The sequence below is a fragment of the Aulostomus chinensis genome, chromosome 4, assembly GCF_037954235.1.
Source record: "Aulostomus chinensis isolate RoL2024-O1b breed Wild chromosome 4, RoL_Achi_v1.0, whole genome shotgun sequence".
Classification (NCBI taxonomy): Eukaryota; Metazoa; Chordata; class Actinopteri; order Syngnathiformes; family Aulostomidae; genus Aulostomus; species Aulostomus chinensis.
Window position 1 is genome coordinate 1966640 of NC_141323.1, and position 17106 is coordinate 1983745.

General features: G+C 44.1%; 1 protein-coding gene across 1 annotated transcript; it reads left to right on the plus strand.

Moving 5' to 3' along the window:
- Positions 1–5169: 5169 nt before the first annotated feature.
- Positions 5170–16275, plus strand: slc38a2 (solute carrier family 38 member 2). The gene is made up of 16 exons (XM_086201008.1): positions 5170–5524; positions 6658–6768; positions 6856–6937; positions 7021–7136; positions 8275–8348; positions 8431–8523; positions 8849–8924; positions 10365–10447; positions 10674–10732; positions 11043–11204; positions 11308–11387; positions 11477–11577; positions 13134–13258; positions 13351–13495; positions 13585–13682; positions 14085–16275. Exons 2-16 carry the CDS (start codon positions 6659–6661, stop codon positions 14199–14201), a joined length of 1521 nt encoding a protein of 506 aa, XP_086057134.1. The 5' UTR covers positions 5170–5524; position 6658; the 3' UTR covers positions 14202–16275.
- Positions 16276–17106: the final 831 nt, after the last annotated feature.

Here is a 17106-nt window from a genome sequence, read left to right on the forward strand (position 1 = left end):
GATCAAGGTCACTGTGACCGTGGCTGCAACCAAACACGGGCATCCCCATGTTTGCTGAGTAACATTGTGGTGGCCATGTAGACTGAGGCAGCTCCTTCAGCCTGTATAGCCTAAGTCTAGGCATTCTGAGCCAGATGGGGTTACAGTGAAAGCCTTGTTTCTTAACCTTCTAAGAATCAGCTCTGAATGTTCTGGGGAGCTGCCACATGACAAGTCAGCGTATTTAGTTGAACTTCTTCCTATGTTAACTCAGGGGGTGAAACTACAAGTATAATGTGGGCGGGGAAGTAAGTGTGTGTGTGTGTGTGTGTGTGTGTGTGTGTGTGTGTGTGTGTGTGTGTGTGTGTGTGTGTGTGTGTGTGTGTTGGTGTGGGGAGGAAGTAAGAGGGCACCGGTGTTGAGACCACCTCCCCTCCTACACCCCTTGCCCCTGCTCCACTTTTCTGATCCGTCTTAGGTCCACTGGGTCGAGCTAAAGCCCAAAACAAAGACCAATACACAGACATACACACACTTACTCATGTGTGAAAAGAGAGCAAAGATATGCACAATGCATGTGTTTGTGTGTGTATTCACACAAACACCTGCCTTTACCAGACTTATGTTTATAGTTCAATATTTGCCGCACCTACTGAAAGTAGTTCCCTCTCAGCAGTGGAATGTCTGTCATTTGCATCTATGTAGAGCAGTTCAGGGTGTGAAGACATAATTACATTGCATAATGAGTCCGAGGAAAAAGACTTCCTTGTTTAGGAATGTTGGCATTGGCGGTAAGGAGTGTGACTCTTCAACTGACCTCTGGCTTTTTTATGATTTGACTCTGTCGAATCTTTTCATTTGTGATGCTTCCTCATAGGATGATGCAATTCAGGACATGCAACTGGCCGCATTCTCTCTCTCAAACACTGAACTCAGAAGTCCAATTGGAAATCCAAGAACAACCTAAGCATTACTCAATATAGAAACCTTTTATTAGACCACATTTCCATGGACAGAATGTCTGCTTGGGAGGAAAGTCGATCGTCAGAGTTCGAACAAATCTGGTCCCCGATAATTAAATCCATCACATAGTTTTGATTAGGGGGGGCTGGGCTTCGTGGCTCTGGCCCCGGGGTGGGTGGCTATGGACGCTGGCTGCCTTGGGTGTCCGGTGGCTCGCTGGGCTGGTGGGCCCGGGGTTACTGCCTTCTGGGGCGGCTTTGGGTCTCGCCTGTTGAGGGACGACGTGGGGGGCGTGGGGGCGGCTTCCCCTATCATGGCGGCACCCTATGGGATTGGGGGTTGGGGGTCCTTGGGCTGGGTCGGGGCCTCCACCCGGCATGGGGGGGGGTCGGGGGCCCTGTGCTCTGCTGCCGGGGATTCGCGCCAGTCCCCTGGTGGGGTCCTGCAGTGGGGGGCTGTGGTTGCCCCCGGGGAGGGGTTTGCTAGCCTCGGCCCACCCTCGGGCGGGCGGGCCCTGGCGCGGTGTCCTGGACTGCCGCCACTCCGGACAAAGGGAGGATGCTAGGGGACGTCTGAGGGATGGGGGCTGACCTCCTTGATGCTGATCAAACTGGGGGCCCTGACCACGGGCTGCTGGCTGGGGGTTCCGCTGTGCACTGGGGACCTGGGCCCTCCCTGCCCTCTGACTGCACGGTGGTGGGCCCTCTGCCCGGATCTCCGGACAGTGCCCCTTGGTGCTCCAATCTGACCCCTGGACCAGGGAGGCTAGACTCCCTGTCGGCTGGTTGCAGTGGTGACGGGGTGGTCAGCGGGGCCAGTCTGGAAGCTGACCCCCTGCAGGTCTGGCCCATTCGTCAGCCCCTCTCATTGCCTCTCTGTCCCATCACATCACATCTTATGTATCACTAGGCCTTGAGGGGCTGGACCCCCCAATTTTAATCACATCGTAGACATTTAGGGCTTGGGGGAGTGCATGAGGATGTACTGGGAGACTCTGCCGTCTGCAACCGGCGGGGCTCCCATGCCCTGGGTGCCTCCGCCAATTTTAACCACATTCTAGTCATCCACATCATCACATCTACATTCCCATGCACAACACGCACCCTGCACCATGTTGGGATGGGGGGGCAGCTGGGGCAGGGAGTGGGTCCAGTGCTGCCTCCTTTGCTAACTGCACCGTTGCGGGCCTGGGGGCCTGGGCGGGGCTCTTCGGGGGGGGGGGGTGGTCCTCTTCCCGGCATGGTGGTTGGGCTGGGGTTGGTCACAGGCCCTGCTGTTGTACGGTGGATCGCTTGCTGGCGGTTTCACTAAGTCTGAGGTGCCCTGGACTGTATCAGCATCTATGGTGTTCTCGGCCCCTGTAAGGAGGAAGATGAGAGTATGATTGTTTTGTCCGGGGGTGGCGGTTCTGGGCGTGCGTGCCTTCGGCTCACCCTGGCGGGTGGGCTGGACCTTTCCGGGGAGTGGGGGGTCCCGGCTGGCTGGCTGGTGGTGCCCTATAGCCTGAAGCCCTCCTGCTCTGGGGGGAGGGGGAGAACAGGGGATGAGTAGAGGGGATGGGGATCGAGGGTTGGGGGGGGGGGGGTGGCTCTGTTCGGGGGCGGTGGGCCTGGTCGTTGTGGTGGGCTGTGGCTGCCCCGCTCTGTGTGTGGGGTGTAGGTGGGTGGACCCCTTGGGAGGCTCTGGTCAGGTCTCGGGCTGGGGGGCCCTGTGCCCCTGGGCTCTGCTCATGCTGTGGGGGGGGGAGTGCCCGGCGGGACCGGGGTCATCTCTGCCCCGTCTCTCTGTGGGTTGCTTCCAGGTGGGGGTTGCTGCTCCTATGCTTTCCTATGGGTCCTGGCATTGGTTGGGCCTGTGGCTGTTTTTCCTGGGGGAGGGGTGGCCTGGGGCTCCCTGTGTCCTGGGGGTTTCGGGGTGCTCTGGTGACCTGGTCCTGACCTACCTGCCATCCTGGACTGGGGGTGCGATGTCCTGGCCCCCCACATCAGCTACAGCCAGCTACGCACAGCATCCAAGATAAACCGTAGCACATACATATACACGTACACACGCGTATACACACATACACGCATGGAGCGCACAACTGACCCATAAACACACACTCAGACATTTATCTTAAAATTATATTAAACCAAATGGACCGGAAATTCTGCAACCATTGTTTTTTTTTTCCTTTCTTTTTCTTTTGTTGTTGTTACTTTTTCTTTGTTTGTTTATTTGTTTTCTGTTTGTTTTTTGTCTTTGTTTGTTTTTGTGTTTTATTGTTGTTGTTGTTGTTCTCTGCTATTGCTGTTGCTGTTTTTTTGTCTCCCCACTCCCCCTTGTCTTCACTGTCCTGTCCCTGTTCTCTCTTCCTGTCCACTCCTGAGCCTCAGGAGGTAGCTTCATCAATGAACCAACACCATTCCTAATAAAGTTAAACATAAATGGCAATAGGAGGAGTTTATCAGATTCCTCCTATGCAGAATAAAACTGCTTCAGTACAACAAGGCACCAGGAACATTGATGCTGCTTGCCTCAGCTACTGAACAGGACAGGTAAAAAAAAAAAAAAATGAAGTCCAATTGGAGGATTACCAGCTTCCTACTAGAAATTCACAGAATAGGGCATCTAAAGCATATATTTAAACAGTTCATGAACGATAAGATATGAATGATGCAATGGCTGGACTTGTTTGATTCCTGTAATGTTCAGTCGTAGTAATAATACTGTGAAAAAAATTGCAGTAGTGGTAGAATTAGTATTAATATTAGCATCCATAACAGCATTAGCAGTGGTACCTGAGGTTTTATAGACATAGTTGGAAGTAACTGGATTGCCCCTGGAAGGTTGAGGGAAGTGAAGTGAAGTAGTAGTACTTGCAGTGGAAGTACAAGTACTCTACAAAATAACAGCTATAGTGGCCCTTTGGACCAATCTGGCTCCTACAACAGCAGTTGTATTAGAGTCCTAGCCACCTCAAGTAAAGTTGTTGTCGTGCAAGTTCTGCCACTCTGACTTTTCTGCTGGCAGCTCAAAGAGTAATGGGAATATATGTGGATGAGGTACCAAAAGTAGAACAAGTATGGTAGTGGTGGAAGTACAACTAGGAGTTGTGGTATTATCGTACAAACAGTAGTTAGTGGCATTTGTAATGGCAGATTAGTAGAGGGATAAGTTTAAACAATTATCTTGTTGTAGTATTTGTACCATCAGATAGTAGGTCTTTGGTCAATAGAAACAGTAAGTCTTTATAGTATTACTCATAGTAATTCCATATATATTGCAGAAAAAAGTCTCTGTCAGCAGTGTTTTTATTGTACCAGTAAATCGTTGTCGTACTTTCAGTATATTGCAGTAATAAGTCTTTATCAGTAGTTCAGCAGTGTTTGTACAATAGCAGTAAACTGTTGTAGTACTAGTGCCATCTCATACATTGCAATAATGAATCTCTCTATCAGCAGTGTTTTTATAACAGCAGTAAATAGATGTAGTAGAAGTCAATATTGAAGACCGAAAGGTGCTGCATAATGAATTGATTTTATTGCCCTGTGTTCCTTGAAACTGGAAACCGGACGGAGGTGTGGAAGATTCCACTGGAACACACACACACACACACACACACACACACACACACACACACACAAACACAGCCCGGCGAGGAGGGGCCACTGTGTGAATGAGGATCAGGATGGCCAGTGTCACATGACAGCGTTTGTGCGTAATCTCCTTCAGACAGGGAGGTCTGCTTTGAAGCTCCGCTGACACACTGATGTGGACTGACACATAAACAGACATCTCAGCCTCTTTACCCTCCATGAGTGTCCAATATTTCCAGCAGGCACGGTGACCTAGTAATCCTGCTTCTGTTCCGACTAGATCTCCATGGTACAACAAACACAGCCTGGTATGTCTTTCAGAGGTCATGATCAAATTTTGACTCTTGTAAGAGGCAGCCTCCAGTGTCCTCTTCCCCTGCTCTCATTAATCTTTTGTTCCTGAATGGCACCTCTTCTACTTCCGGATTCCTGTGGATTTCCAGGGGAAAGTCTGGGGGTCATTGTGTGCTCTGTTTGTACACAAAGCCACGTCACTGCTGTGCGTAAAAAGTCTCCTCCTCCATCCTAGCCATCGAAGCCACTCCTCCTCCTGCTCCCTCTCTCCCTCCCTCTCTCTCTCCCTACCCCTGCCTTCTCTCTTGCTGGGGCTGATGCAATGCTCATCTTTATAAAAGGGTGAGTCCTCACCCCTCCTCCAGCAGAACACTCTTCTTTCTGAGCGCAACGCATCTCTGGGAATTTTCTGGGTTCAATTAAAGACATATTTGTGTTCTTGACTTGGTTTATTCTAAGAGTATTTTTACTTTTAAGTGTTTTCAAATAGGCCTAGGGATTTTAATCAGACTCTGTCTGTTATTAATAGCCCATCCAATCTTCTTTTTCCTCTTCTTCTTTTTGAATTGTTCATATACACATCTTCAAGGATCAGTCTGATTTTGGAGTCATTTTTGTGAATATAGTCAATCAAATCGTCCAGACATCTGCTGATTGTGTTTGACTGTCTTCACACGGATTTTACAGGCATCCTGCCATATCCTGAGAAGGTAAGAGTGCCGGCTTCTTCTCGTGTAGGAAATGGATTGCAGCAATATCTTTGAAATAGAATGCAAAAATTTTAAGTATTCGATTTGTTATCGGTTCATTATTACACCACCATCGGCCTTTTGCTTTTGTTTTTGTAAGTCTTAGTCAATTTCGAATGCTTTTTAGTGTCAGAATTCAAATATTTGCTGACATGAATAAGGCGCTTTCAGAAGAGGAAATGCAGAAAAACCCACACTGGTGCCTCTGAAAGCTCCTCATTGGTGGTGTTTCATAGCAGGTCATCTCTGGTCCACAAATATATAATTAAAATAGTGAATTAATTAATGAATTAATTATTGATCAGACAGCGTGACAGTGATGCTGCAGTGCTGGGTTGTGGAAATGGCGCACAGATAACTAAATACAGATCTCATGCCATTTGAATTCCTAAGAAAGTTATATTTGTGTCATGTGGGGACAATCAAAACCCGACATTGCATCAGCGCGCAAAGCTGCCCCTGCGGAAAATGGAGCGCCATGCCCATAAACGGACAACACGTGCCATTGTTTCCATAGAACGCCGGTGGCGAAGATGATATGATTAAATGGCTCCATTGAGGTCAGGGTTTCTGCGCTCTTTGGGATATCCGCACATTACCGGCAAAAAGATGAAATATTAAAGATTAAATAAGATAATGTGTTAGATTTGGAATATGACACATGAACCTCAATGTTATGTCTTTTTTTAAAAGCCTAAGAATGATGCGATCAGGACACACCCTGTCTTCCTTTATTTCAAAAAGAAAAGTGCGCCAAAGTAGCCGCAGCAGCAGCGGTGCGTACTGCGGAATTTTGTCATACAGCGCGGCTGAGGTGATGTCGGCTGGACGAGGATGCCGGTCTGGTATTTTTCCACTGCTTGCCGGTGCGTCAACTCACCCGCCCCTCCCTTCTCCCCTTCCTCCTCCTCCTCCTCCCGCTACTGAAAAGTCACATGGTGTAAAGGGAACGCGCTCAACTATGATATTGATTATTCTAAGGGGCGTGAACGCGCTTTGTTAGAATATAAAAAGACGGCGGATGAACAAGGACAAGAAAGAATAAATCAGTGAGACTGTAGGAAAATGAAATCTCTTGTTTTGTTTTCGTGCAGTATGAAACAACCGACTGAGATGAGTCGCTTCTCTCACGAGGAAGACAGCAGTAGCTCCAACAGCAATGACTACCCTTACTCAGACTACCCTGTTAAGGTCCCTCCCAATGGGTGAGGCTCACTTCTAATTATTCTTTTTTTTCTTATTATAAAAATGCATGCAGCACATTAAAAAAAAAACTTCATTTTTGTTTACAGCCAATACGCTGACATAGATGCTGAGAGTCAAAACTTCCTTCCAGAACAAAACCTTGGCAAGAAGAAGTATGAGACGGAATATGTAAGAACTTTTGCTTGCCCTCGTATACATTTATGGTTAAATAGCCACATCAGTTTTTCTAAACAATTGCATTTCCTTCACAGCATCAAGGCAATGCTTCCTTCGGCATGTCTGTCTTCAACCTGGGAAACGCCATCATGGGAAGCGGCATCCTGGGCCTGTCCTATGCCATGGCCAACACTGGCATTGCCCTATTTGTGTGAGTATCGATTCAAGTCTTTGACGAGGTTCTTTGGAGGTATTTTGGCAACGTAGTAAAATAGCATGAAAGGCACCTTCAAATATAAGCAGGTTGAAATACGATCGACTAGGTTTAAAGGTCAAGGGGGGTGTTTCTGTTTCACAATGCTGCTGAGACATGCAGGTGTAGTTGTGTCTCAGCTTCAAGGTTGCAGGTCACGATGTACCACAAATCTGCAGGTTTTCCGCCAGCAGTGTGTGTGTGTGCGAGCGCATGTGTTCTCACACTGCATCCGGGCTAGGGGTTGCATCAGGGTCAGAACAAAGTGCACTCCGTGTACTTGCTTTAAATGTATACTGATGAAAAAAAACCAAACATTTTGAATGAGGAAAAGAAACACTCAGCGACTTAAACTGCTGCTCTGTGAGAATCCTCCCCAGTTACAGGTCACTACATGACTCCAGCTGGCCAGTTTACAAACGCAGGGAGTGGCAGGAGAAGCAGTTTAACAGCTTAATCCTGCAGCATTCAAGCCAGTTACGTAAACAAAGAGTTAACCTGCCCTCACGGGATCTCATGAATGAAGCACTTCACTGTTGTCCGGCAGCCAGGAAGTAAGGGATTACCAGCTCGCTACTAGTCACCGTCAACGACGTTTTGCACTTGAAACATTTTTTTTTTTTATCAAGAACTGCTCAGAACAGGTTATCCAAAGCATATATTTAGATTGTACATAAAGCGATAAGATATGAACGGTCTGGCAACTGGAAGGCCGCAAGCAAGCAAGAAACAAATTTAGAGCCTGGGTCTCAAATGACCTGCTGATTACTTTTCACTTGAACTATTAATACTCCAGAACATAGTGCATGAGGCATTAAGAAGATGATGTCCAGAGAAACCTTTCGTTTTTGGGGGGTTTTTTTTGTAACCCTGCTGATGCTGCTTGTGACTCTCTGGACCATCGAGGTCTTTGCTGATGCAGGCACTCGATCCGTGACTCCGAAAATGACTTCCCTACATGGCTGCTGCTCCAGTCCTAAAGGGAACACTTGAATCATTCCAGGAGGAGCTTGTCACCTAAACACCAGCATGTATTTGTGTTAATTTGTCATTGAACTGCAGCGTTGAGCTAAATGTCCCTTCTGTGTGTTTGCAGGATTCTCCTCGTGGCAGTCGCCATCTTCTCCTTGTACTCTGTCCACTTGCTGCTGAAGACGGCCAATGAAGGAGGTGAGTGTATTGTTGATGCATCTGTTTGACTCCCGCTTCATCCGTGATGTTGTTTATTAAATCCTGTGTTTTTCTCTCAAAGGGGCACTGGTGTATGAGCAGCTTGGCTACAAAGCCTTCGGCATGCCAGGAAAACTCGCTGCTTCCTGCTCCATCACCATGCAGAACATCGGAGGTGAGTGACTGCCGTGTTACGTAACGAGAATTGAACTTCTTTAATAATGCAGCTGCCTGCCACAAGTTAAACACTGGGCCTCTGTAAAAGTAAGAGGGGAAAAAAAGAAAGGCAGGAAAAAAATGTGTTTTTTGTTTTTTTTCAAGGCAGCTTCCAGTAAAAGCTTGAGTCATCCTCAAGGCAAAACTTTTTTTCATTTCATGGAAAACCACGGTCCCTCACCAAATATTAGACCTGGCTATTTTTGAAGTGGAATCCCCTCATAGATGGAAACTAAACTAAAGATGAAAATATTCTGACTGTAGTTGTGTTTTTGTCTTTTCAGCCATGTCAAGCTACCTCTACATCGTCAAGTACGAGTTGCCCATTGTCATTCAGGCCTTCCTTGGAGTCAGCAATGGGTGAGTGGAAAACACTTTTTTTTTTTAACAATGCAGACAAAAAAAATGGTTTTTGATCAGCTGCAGGTTGCAAGTATGAAAAAACTACAATAGTCTGCTGTAGGTACTACAGCTTCCCTTAAAAGAAGTACACTTCCTGTTCACTTTTTAGGTAACCCTAAGTGAGGTTTATAAAATTGTATTCATTTACAGTACCCAATTTATGAATAAATATAATTCTAAATATAATTCAATACTGTAAAGTGCACTGCAAGTAAACATACAGATATATTAGCGTACTACTTATATGATATAAATTTGACTAAAGTCAGTAGGGAGTAACCACACAACTATTGTATTAGTTTTGTTTCTTATTGTACGGCATTTTTGGCTGAAGAAATTGGAAGGAGACAGGAAAGGAGGGGAATGTCTCTTAGCATGTGATTTTGTCAGAATCTGAAGCGGGGATTTGCTACTTTGGGTATTTGCACCCGTAGCCACTCGTCTGTCAGGTCAAGAACGCGTCAACAAATCCTCGCTTTATTCAGTTATAATGTAAAAGGCTATTAGGAAACATGCTCCTAATATTTCATCTATTCCATTTATCTGCATTTGAGTCCGAAAATATGAGAAACACCTCCTGCTCCAACCAAGTACTGCTCAACAGCACCCTGAAGGGAGGATTTACCACTCAGATTTTGTAGTACGTTCTATACTAAACCTGTATCTGTGCTAATGCTGCACCTGATCAATGCTAGCTACTAAACTAGCTTAACACGTTTGAAAATATGTTAAGGGGTACTGCAAGTAAACCTGCCCATGAAGCAAAATGGCTGCCAGTTGTTTTTGCAAGTGCTGAGTGTTAGAGAAGGTGAAGTAGTATCTTTGTGCTGAAGGAGAGAGGGGCAGTGGGGGGGGGGGGGGGGGGGTTCTGGATGTTTTCAAGGGACGAACAGTCTTTACGAGCGTCCGCTCAAAGAGCTCTTTTAGTAGAATGCAGCCGCGGTGCCGCATCGAGATGGAGCGCAGGATGAGCTCACTGCGACCTTGCTTCAAGTTTAAATCATTGATTTGGTTGACATGGCGGCTCCTCGTCAGAGCTGCTTTGTTATATCTATTTGTGGGAAGCGATGCAGTCATGCTGTATGAGCCAGTTGTGTGTATTTGATGCTCCAAGTTGATAGTCGTTTTGCCTGAAGCAAAGCAGCAGCAGGGAGGCCTGAAGCTGCTGCTGAAAGTGGATTTAATGCGATGTCTCAGTCAGATTTAGTTTTTAATTTATTATTTCTTTGATGTTGGTTTCTCAAGTTATGAAAAACTAAAACAGTGCACTTTGAAGCTGTTCCACCATTAAATTTAAACTCTGTGGTGAATAAACTGAGCTTGATCTATAAAACTGATGGAGTGGTCCTTCAATATGATGTTCAGTGTGTTGATGATGTGTCTTTTTCTATGTTTTAGTGAATGGTACACTAATGGAGACTACCTGGTGCTGCTAGTCACCATCGCCATCATCTTGCCTCTCTCCCTGCTCAGGAACTTGGGTAAGTAGTGTGTGTGTGTGTGTGTGTGTGTGTGTGTGTGTGTGTGTGTGTGTGTGTGTGTGTGTGTGTTGTAAAATATGAGGTATTTGCACATACTTGCACAGGGTTGGGTTTTAGGTCAAAGACGCACCAACATGTGTTCAAGACTTGAAACGTTCACCTAGACTGATTAAACAGAGGTCTCTCTCAGGAAAGCTCATGTTTGTGTTTTGTCCCCGTCTATCAGGTTACCTAGGTTACACCAGTGGTCTGTCCCTGCTCTGCATGGTGTTCTTTCTGATTGTGGTGAGTCAAATTTACATATTTCCTCTTTTCTCATATTTCCTACACACTCCCTCTTTGGCACATGAGTGAACTCGTTGTGCCAGATGAGTCCTATTTAGAAGAAATTTCAGTTTTTCCGGGCATTTTTTTTTTGTCTTCCCACATACAAGACTGGGCTGGCTTTACAGGAATACAATAAGCTATTGTCATTCAAGGACCCAAGTCAATGAGAAGAATGAAAACGTTCTTTGACAAACATTTGAAGCTTTGGAATCTTTCTATTACGAGATTTGGGAAAATCAAAAATGAAAATTGTCCTCTTGTCTTCCAGGTGATCATCAAGAAATTCCAGATCCCGTGCCCACTCCCTGAAGATGTCAACGCTCTGAATGAGACAATGAAACTCCTCAACATCAGCACGTCCCCCCTTAATACTACAGCAGTGGATTACAGTGACGCCTGCACACCAAAATACTTTGTCTTCAATTCTCAGGTGAGGCTGACTGAGATGCAGCCATCTGGATGATTGAGTGTTCTCAAACTCCTGGGATGTTTAGTTCCAAACTGAAATCTCCTCTCTTTTTTTCCCCTCCCAGACTGTCTACGCTGTTCCCATCCTGACCTTCGCCTTTGTGTGCCATCCCGCTATCCTGCCCATGTATGAGGAGCTCAAAAAGTGAGTGCAGCTGTTTTCTTACCAGCTGCTTTGTTATCACTCTGTCCTGATGTCAAAATTAAACATCACTCTCCCTCTCACCCAAACAGCCGTTCCCGCAGAAGGATGCAGGGTGTTGCCAACGTGTCCTTCCTCGCCATGTTCATCATGTACCTGTTGGCTGCCCTCTTTGGATATCTGACCTTCAACAGTGAGTGTCTTCAATTTTTCAGGTGTAAAAATGAATGTATTGTTGTAAGCAGCCGTTCAGGCTTCTCCAGCTGGGATTAAATACATTTTCAACTTTAGTTCATGTCACAGTTTGACGCCCAGCGCCAGAAACACAGAATTTGAGGGGATCTGTTTTCAATATACAACTAAATAAACACGTTTATCTTCCTGGGGAACAAAATGCATAGAATGGGGCTGTCGGCCTGTTATGCAACGGTGTGAAAGGACACACCTGATGCAGTTGACTAGTGTGCCACCATGTCTATTTTTTTTTTTCTGTTTGTCAGAGTGGGGTGAATGAACAGCCAGTTACCCAGCTGATTATGTAACAGCAAAACAGTGAGAAAAGGCATTGTTAAAGATCCCAGCCTGCTGGCTCCGCGTAGATACGGGGGTCTGGCACAGACAAAAGCCACCAGGAAGTTTCGGTTGTCTCGTAGCGATCTACCGTCTCCTTTGCAAACAAAAGTGGTCTAAATCGTGCCATCACTTGAAAGAGTTATAAGAAAGACATGCTACACTACGAGGATAATCAAGTATTTAAGTTTACGCTAAAAATCGTATTTTTTGCACTAATGGAGAATTATTGTTCTTGTTAAAGCCTTTAAATCATCCTCTGCTAGAACGACAAAGCTCAAGCGACGCTTATAATCTCAACCTTTTGATAATTTGTTCTTCGAGACTATTTTTGGTAGAATTGGTCATTGCTTGTGCGTTAGCATATCGATGTAGCCAAACAAAATTTTTAGCATCAGCTTCTTTTTCTTTTCTTTTTTTTTTTTTTAACGCTATTGGACTCGTTGGCGCTACGTAGCTAAAGAGGCTACTCTAACTAGTTTTAGCTATGTTCACGCATCAATGAGGATTTGTAAGATAGATATATTGGCTGTTTTGTAGTGAGCACACTGGCTAATACCTACGAACCAAGTAGTTTCAGGATCAGGTCTGTGTTTACAGCATAAACTCATACAACACAATCTCTATTAGAAATTTTATAAAGTTTAGATTGTCAGAAACATTCTCGTTTTTAATCTTACAAGCTTTGGCCAGAGGCTTTTTTGCCATCGATGACTAGGGTTGCCAACCGTCCCGTCTTAGCCGGGACGCCCCGTATTTGGGATGCGCCTCTTTTAGCTCAAATATGGGGTGTCCCGGCTAATACGGGACGGTTGGCAACCCTATCAGTGACTATTCTGTCTAATTCTCCCAATGAACCCAATTTATTCTTCACTCTTTGTGCTTTGAGCGCCCTCTGCAGGCAGGGGTAGAGCAGATTTGGCAGTGCTTCCATTAGCTACCTCCTCCAAATGGTTTAGAAAGGCTATATTTTTGTGTTTAGTTTATTATGGTCCGATTAAAAAAAAAAGAAGAAGAAAATGCTTTGTGTGTATTCACTGATTAAGTCCATAAATTCTAAACTCATAACTTTTCTGTTTATTAACCCTGTTGTGTCTGAAATTTTGCAGTTAAGAAACCGACTGTGTTTTAGTGTTTGTGAATCAAACCTCACCTGGTTTCTTCTGTCCGTCCACACAGTCCACGTGGAGCCTGAGCTGCTGCACACCTACTCCAAGGTTTACAAAGCTGACGTGCTCCTGCTCATTGTGCGCCTGGCTGTGCTGACCGCTGTCACCCTCACTGTCCCTGTGGTTCTTTTCCCTGTAAGTGTCACGGAGAATGAGCTCGTATTCATCCCTTTTGTTTTTTTCAAGTTTAATTTAGATCCTCCTTTTCCATCCGTCCCTCTCTGTAGATCCGTACATCCGTCAACCAGCTTGTCGGCGCCTCCAAGAACTTCAGCTGGATCCGCCACACCATCATCACGGTGTGCCTGCTGGCCGGCACCAACGCCCTTGTCATCTTTGTGCCCACCATCAGAGACATTTTCGGTTTCATTGGTGAGTGTCTGGACTTAATGTGTTTGATGCAAAAAGCATCACTCATAGAAATCTTGACACCTAAAATGCTTCTTTCTTTCCCTCCCCAGGTGCATCTGCTGCTGCCATGCTCATCTTCATCTTGCCTTCTGCTTTCTACATCAAACTGGTCAAGAAGGAAACCATGAAGTCTGTGCAAAAGATTGGGGTGAGGATTCATTCTTCCTCCCATGGTGGAGAATTGGCTTATTTATCTGCGCACCATTTTAAACAAATAATTGGCAAATTAATTCACTGGATATTTGCTGATTGATGGGTGTTGGAAAATCAACATGAATTGAAATCAATACCGCTCCAACCTTCATGTTTGTCCTTTCCAATGTAACACAGAGCCAGGAGGTGGTTGGTTTAGTGAAGCATAAAGAAACCAGCTTCTCTCCTAAGCCTTTTAGCATCTCTACTAGTCACCAATTCATAAATTATTTCGAGGTTATTTGCATTCATACCAAAATAACAGTTTTGACACAACTATTTAGGGTTTTTCTGGGTGTTGCCTGACATGTGGTGCAACATGTTAGCTAAATGTAAAAATGTCTTCCCCTCCCTCCAGGCCACTGCTTTCCTGCTGTGCGGATTCCTGGTCATGATCGGCAGCATGAGCCTCATCATTCTAGACTGGATCCACAATGCCTCAAACAGCTCAGACGGACACCCCGACGGACACTAAGCTTCACCCACATGGTACGGAGGCTCTCAGCGTTGGACTGCAGCCGCGCAACCAACAAAGATCGCAACCTATTGTAAAAGAAGAAAAACACAAGAACTCACTTGATGCTCGGCTTTTAACTTCCTGAGCAACAAGACCACGCCATTCCAAGTGAATGTATCCGAACTTTGTACAGTATGCTGTTTTACACCAAAAAGATGGTGTTCTACTTGTTTTGTTGGGTTTTTTTTTTTTTGGTTTGCTTTTTACTATATGTTCGTTGTCTTTTTTTCTTCGTTTTTTTTAAAATGTTTTTATTGTTTTTGTAGTTTGGTACAGCTGAAAACAAATACATTGAAGGTGCCTCAAATCAAAGATGACCTAAAAGTCTTCAAGAGTTCAAAACGCAGCTTACACTCAGGTACGGTTTTATGTATGTGAAAGTGTGGCTGTCACCTCAAAGTTCAGCAACTACAAAACCTGCTGAGACAAGTATGTGAACCTCCTGAAGACTGATACGAGGCAACAGACTTGAACGTTAATCCTTCTCAAAGACGATTAAGTTCCTTCCAACTTTTTTTTTTCAATTTTACTTTGCCGAATATGTATTTGTAAAGCATATTTGTATATTGAAAAGCACTTAACCTTCAGCACACTTATGAAAGAAAAAGAAAACCCCAGACTTGTCAGTTTTCACAGGCAAGGCCCAACTACACCGCCTTTTCAGTATTTTGTAACAAGGCTTTGTGACCTTGCTTATTGCGTCAGCTTTCCTTGTAAAAACAGTGTAAGACAACAGAACCTGCCTTTTCAAAGCCAACACTGGGAGCTGCAGAGTATCTCACGTGAGGACTCTTTCAAAACTGTATTTTCTTGTTATAACCTGCTGAAGATCTTGTTGGACTAGCGTGCGCAGCGACGACACTACTTCTTCGAGACCTGGAGGCTGCCGAGCCTCCGGTTCCACTTCCCCATGCAGGGGAGGGGGAAACTTAAATCTTTTTCTTTATGGGAGAATACTTTGAATTTGACCACATGCAGTGGTTGTAATGTACCTGTTAAACTTGCATTTAAAAGAAAAAAACAAACCCTTAGACGTCAGGTAAAGCTCTTAAGACCGACAACCAAACATGTCAAAGTGAAAAAGCTAAGGAGAGTGTCTGTCACAATACCTAGAGTGTTTTTACGGACAGTTGCACAGTTTTCTGCTTACAGAAATGTTTCGCCGTTTAGACCCTGAGTGCTTGATGCAGACTTCTCAGCCGTCAAGTGCACATCTGTGTACATCTGGCGGTGCACTGTGCTTCCAAAATTAACTTAACACGTCACAAAACTGTTATTGTCCAACATCTATTTATGGAAGACCGTGAAATCAATGTAATTTAATCTATTTTACTATATTTATATAATATTGTATGTATATATATATATGTATATATATCTATTGAGTTCAACTGTATATATGCTTTTTTTTTTGTTTTAACTTTTTTTTTAACAATACATTGGAGCTGTAAAACAAAAAACAAATACCCCAAGTTGTAAATTTGTAATAGTAAATTTGCTCAGATAAATTGAAGCTTCAGCTGTTTATCCCTGTTAAGACTGGCTGAATGATCCAACCGGGTTCATTCTGGGTAAAATGTAACATGTGGAAGCCACAGATGCAGTTGCGGTGGTTTTGAACACCCCCCCCCCCCCCCCCCCCCGCGCCGGATCAGTACATGTTTATTTACGCACATTTTGAGAACGTCAGCCATCCCTTGACCTCAGGAGCAAAGAGGGCTTTGCCCGCCAGTGTTACACTCTTGTTTCAATGAAACATTATGTATATCCTGTAATTACTGTCCAATTAAAATCAAAGATAAACTATAATATGGCCTGTCAGTGTTTGTGTGTCCCGCGTCAGCTTCCTCTCAACATGGTAGTGCTTGTGATTGTGCTTTATGAGGACATGGGCCCTCAAATACTTACATATATTTTTTGTGGTTGTGTTTCGTCTTTTATTTCAGTTTATTTGGGTTTAATTTGTAAAAAATATATTGTATCAATTTTGAGAAAATAACCCTCTCTGTATCCCTAATTTAAATATATCAAAAATAATGGATGTGTTGTTCTTACAATAATTAGTATAATCCATCATCTGAAAACAATCTAAATAAAATACCAACAAAAATACCAACCTAAAAATATATTCAACTTTTATTAAAAACCTAAACGATCAGATTTAAACACTTCAGTTTCATTATCCAGCTGATCCAAGTGTTCTGTACTTAATTCAGTCTTACTGTTTACATAATTTGTTTTCTGTTTGAAAAAGGTAGGACTTGCTGACAAACGGCCCATTATAAGGTTTCATTTTTGTTGAATGTGTCCAAAAAAAAAAAAAGTTAAAAAAAACTATTCAGGGAATGGGACCTGAAGAGAAATTTTAGAGGGCTCTGTGGTTCAGAAGAACATTTTGCATGTGAAGAAAACTCAGTTGTTGGTACAAACAATAGAATGTCTATTAAAAAAAAAAAAATTTAGCTAACAGCATCTTTCAAGCATCTGCTCAATTGTAGTTCAAACTATTTACCATATCAAGACTGAACACTAGGGGCCTTCATGAAAACTAATAGAAATTGTCAGTTTGGAACCATCAAAAATTGGTTAGAGGGTGGAAGATTTCCTTGAAAGCTGAGAGGCTTTACTTCAAATTATTTTTTTGTGCGGTTATCTTGTGATGACGATATGTCATCTCATTATCAAGACACAAAAGATAATTTTTCTCATGATAATGAGAAACTATCCAGTTTTTACATCATCCTCAAAATGGCCTGAAGTATGGCCTCACTTGGCTTCCATGTCCTGACAATGATTTTACAGAAGCGTATAGTATATAAAAACAAAAATTCTATTTTTTTTCAGTCCGTCTCATTACAGCTTG